Source organism: Lagopus leucura, unplaced genomic scaffold (assembly GCF_019238085.1).
Source record: "Lagopus leucura isolate 7727_CA_CO unplaced genomic scaffold, USGS_WTPT01 34731-0_obj-0_obj, whole genome shotgun sequence".
Taxonomy (NCBI): Eukaryota; Metazoa; Chordata; class Aves; order Galliformes; family Phasianidae; genus Lagopus; species Lagopus leucura.
Window position 1 is genome coordinate 793 of NW_024968613.1, and position 3,572 is coordinate 4,364.

The window sequence follows — 3,572 nt, forward strand, 5'->3', positions numbered from 1 at the left end:
GCAAAGGCCATGTCAGAGCATCCTGCGAGGCCATGGTGCAAAGAAAGGAGGCTAAGATTCCCTCAGCAGCCTTGTCTCTTGCCTCTCAAGATTATCTCCTACCCCTCTTCTACCCAGAGCTCCATATACCACTACCATAGGCAGTTCTTACTCGCCTTTGGCTCACAAGAAATTCCACAGCAGCTTGGGCCACATGGCTCTGCCTGAGCAAGACAACCCTGCTTCACTCAGCCTTGTGCAGTGAATGCAATGCTGAGCCCTCTGCTGCCCTTCATCTCATACAACGCTCTGAGACTCTGGGCCCCACAAAGCACCTGGCCACATCAAAGCAATGGGGACCAGCCACCACCTCCCACCAATGGGCCTGCAGTCACCCCATGGGACAGCTCAGGAGGCAGAACATGGGGTTTGGCTGAGCTCCATCACACAGGAGCCAGCAGAGGTGAGGAAGGAAGGCAGAAATAAAGATGTAAACAAGGTCAATGGAGGAAGGACAATTTTCCATTCAACCAGTGCAGGAAACCTATGCTTCTTGTTGATGGCATGTGTTCTTCTGAGATCCACAGCAGTGAGCAATCTTCTGCTCCACTACCCAACTTGACATTCCTGACAGGAATCACCTCTGTGCAAGAGCAGCATACAGTGGGGCCAGAAGATGTATGGGGAGGAAAAGGACACCAGACAAAGAGGAACTCCAAACTGCAACTCAACACCTTTGTGCTCCCTGGGTGAGAATGGCCATGCTCCATTCATGTCTGAGCCCCAGTGTCCCCTCTAGGAGCTGGGCTTGGGGGCACAGTCATCAGATTGCAGCAACACTGTCCATGCACTGCTTGTTTTCCCATTTTGTCTGACCTCTACATATGAACACTGCCATGGCAGGAAAAGAAGGTGATCAAGGCATGGAGAGCCCTGGATGATCAGAGGGTTTAGAAGAGGTTCTGTGGGACATCCAGTGAGTGTTAACATACTGAAGTGAGGTTTGTTTATGAGACGTCATTACACCCATTGCGAGAAGGGAGGAGACTCAGTGGAATGGGCTCTGCAGGACCATCTGTGCACTGGTGATCCTCAGCTGTAATGGAATGACCCAACAGCCTAATGTGACAATGGCAATACTGTGGGAGCAGCTCATAGCCCACACTTGCAGCCTCTGAGATGTGGGGAAAGGAGAAGGAAAATAAAAACACCAAGGTCAAGAATGCAGTGTAAGGGAGCTTTTATTGCAGGTCCGAGCATGAGGATAAACATAGAAGAAGGGCAGCCCCTGGCCAGAGGCTGTCCCCATCTCCTTCCAGAGGGCAGACAGAAAGTAGCAGGCAGCCAGCACAGGGCTGCATAATCGTGGGTCAGAGAACACTGAAGTGAAGATCAAGGGGAGCAGAAGAAGAAAGAGCTGGTTCCCGTACAAGCATGAAGAATCCAATCCCAGACTCAGCAAGGCTGAAGGGGAGCCCTTCCTCACAGCATCAGCTGGGGATGTGCTGAGGCTTCTCCAGAGATCTCCTTCGACCAGGGCCATAGGCGGTGTTGTACCTAGCAGGGCCCGCAGCTGCCACTGAGGTATCCGAGACCTCGGCGCAAGCCACCATATCCGCAGCTGCCAAAGCCTCCATAGCCCCCAAAGCCTCCAAGGCCGTAAGAGCCCCCATAGCCTCCAAGGCCTCCATAGCTGCCAAAGCCAGCACTACGTCCAAAGCTGCCACCCAAGCCCGATCCAACAGCAGGGACTCCTGCTGATCCAACCACGGAGCTCTGTGGGAAGGAGCTGAGGATGGGCCCGGGGAAGGTGACCACGGTGGCCGGGGGTTGGATCACCACGGTGGAGTCGGGGCACTGGCGCACGCAGGGCTCATTGCAGCTGTTAGCCAGTGGGGCCGGGGCGGCCACACCGCAGGCAGGAGCACACAGGTTGGAGCAGGACATCTTCCACACAGTCAAGGAGTCCTGCAAAGGCACTCACAATGAGGAAGGTCTTTGGGAAAGCCATATGGATGGAGGCAGGGAGAGAGCCCTGAGAAGCCTCTGAATGCGGCACTTACCCAGGAGCTGAAGGGAGTCAAGTGGAGGAAGCTGGATAGAGGACTGTAGAAGCCCTCAGCTCTTTTATACCCATCCCAGACAGCCTGAGGCATGTACTCGAGGGCGGTGGTGGCAGAAGCTCCAGATAATCGTTAAATAAAGCAACAATGCTTAATGACACACAGTGAGAGATGCAGAGCAATTATTTCCCTTCCCATTGTGTACACAGAGGCGAAAAGGCACCCTGGAGAACAGCAAGGGTATGAGAAAGTCACATGGCTATACACAATTACTTCAAAGACAAAGTGATGCCATGTCTTGGATAGGCACACTCTTGGCTGCATAAGGAACTGGCTGGCGGGACGGGCCCAGAGAGTGGCAGTGAATGGAGTTAAATCCAGCTGGTGACCCATCATAACTGGTGTTCCCCAGAGGTCAGTGCTGGTGCCTGTCCTCTTCAGTATCTTTATTGATTACCTGGGTGAGTGCATTGAGTGCAGCCTCAGTAAGTTTGGCTGGACGCGTCAATCTGCCTGGGGGTTGCAAGGCCCTGCAGGGGGATCTGGAGTCTAAATTGCTGGGCTGAAGCCAATGAGATGAGGTTCAACAAGACCAAATGTTGGGTCCAGTACTTTAGCCAGAACAACCCCAGGCAACGCTACAGGCTTGGGGCTGAGTGTCTGGAAGACTGTATAGAGGAAATGGACCTGGGGATACTGATTAATGCTCAAGTGAACATGAGCCAGCATTGTGTCCAAGTCGCCAAGAGTGCTAATGACATCCTGGCTTGGATCAGAAATAGTGTTGCCTGCAGGAATATAGAAGTAATTGTCCCCCTGTACTCAGCTGTGGTGAGGCCACAACTTGAGTACTGTGTCCAGTTTTGGGCTCCTCACTGCAGGAAAGACATTGAGGCTCTAGAGCGTGTTCAAAGAAGGGCAACACAGCTGGTGAGGAGGCTGGACCTGAGGCCATATGAGGAGCAGCTGAGGGAGCTGGGATTGTTTAGTTTAGAGAAGAGGAGGGTCAGGGGAGATTTACTGCTCTCTATAACTACCTGAAGGGAAGTTGTGGAGAGCTGGGTGTCGGCCTCTTCTCTCTAATGATAGGACTAGAGCAAATGGCTTCAAGCTGCTGCAGGGGAGATTAAGGCTGGACGTTAGGAAATACTACTTCTCTGAAATAGTTGTCAGGCAATGGAGTGGGCTGCCAAGGGAGGTGGTGGAGTCACCAACCATGGAGTTGTTCAAGTAACATTAGGGCATTGTGCTGAAAGACATGATTTAGTGACAAGTAGTGGTGATGGGTGCATGGTTGGACTGGATGATCATGTGGGTCTTTTCCAACCTTGGCGGTTTTATGATTCTATGATAATAAACCCCATTGTGCTCCACGTGCTTTGTGACGTTCATGTTCACACACAAAGAAATCACAGTTGTAGATGTAGTCCTGGCTGGCAAGTCAGAAATGCCCCATGCTCCACTGGGCAGGAGCCCATAAATCAGAGATGCTCTGACTTCCCAACCCAATTGTGTCCTACTATCAGCCAC

General features: G+C 52.3%; 1 protein-coding gene across 1 annotated transcript; it reads right to left on the bottom strand.

The window, feature by feature from the left end:
* Window positions 1-1,536: 1,536 nt before the first annotated feature.
* LOC122193744 (claw keratin-like) lies at window positions 1,537-1,926 on the bottom strand. Its single transcript, XM_042894608.1, has one exon. The coding sequence runs from the start codon at window positions 1,924-1,926 to the stop codon at window positions 1,537-1,539; it is 390 nt and encodes a 129-aa protein (XP_042750542.1).
* Between the last annotated feature and the right edge of the window lie 1,646 nt (window positions 1,927-3,572).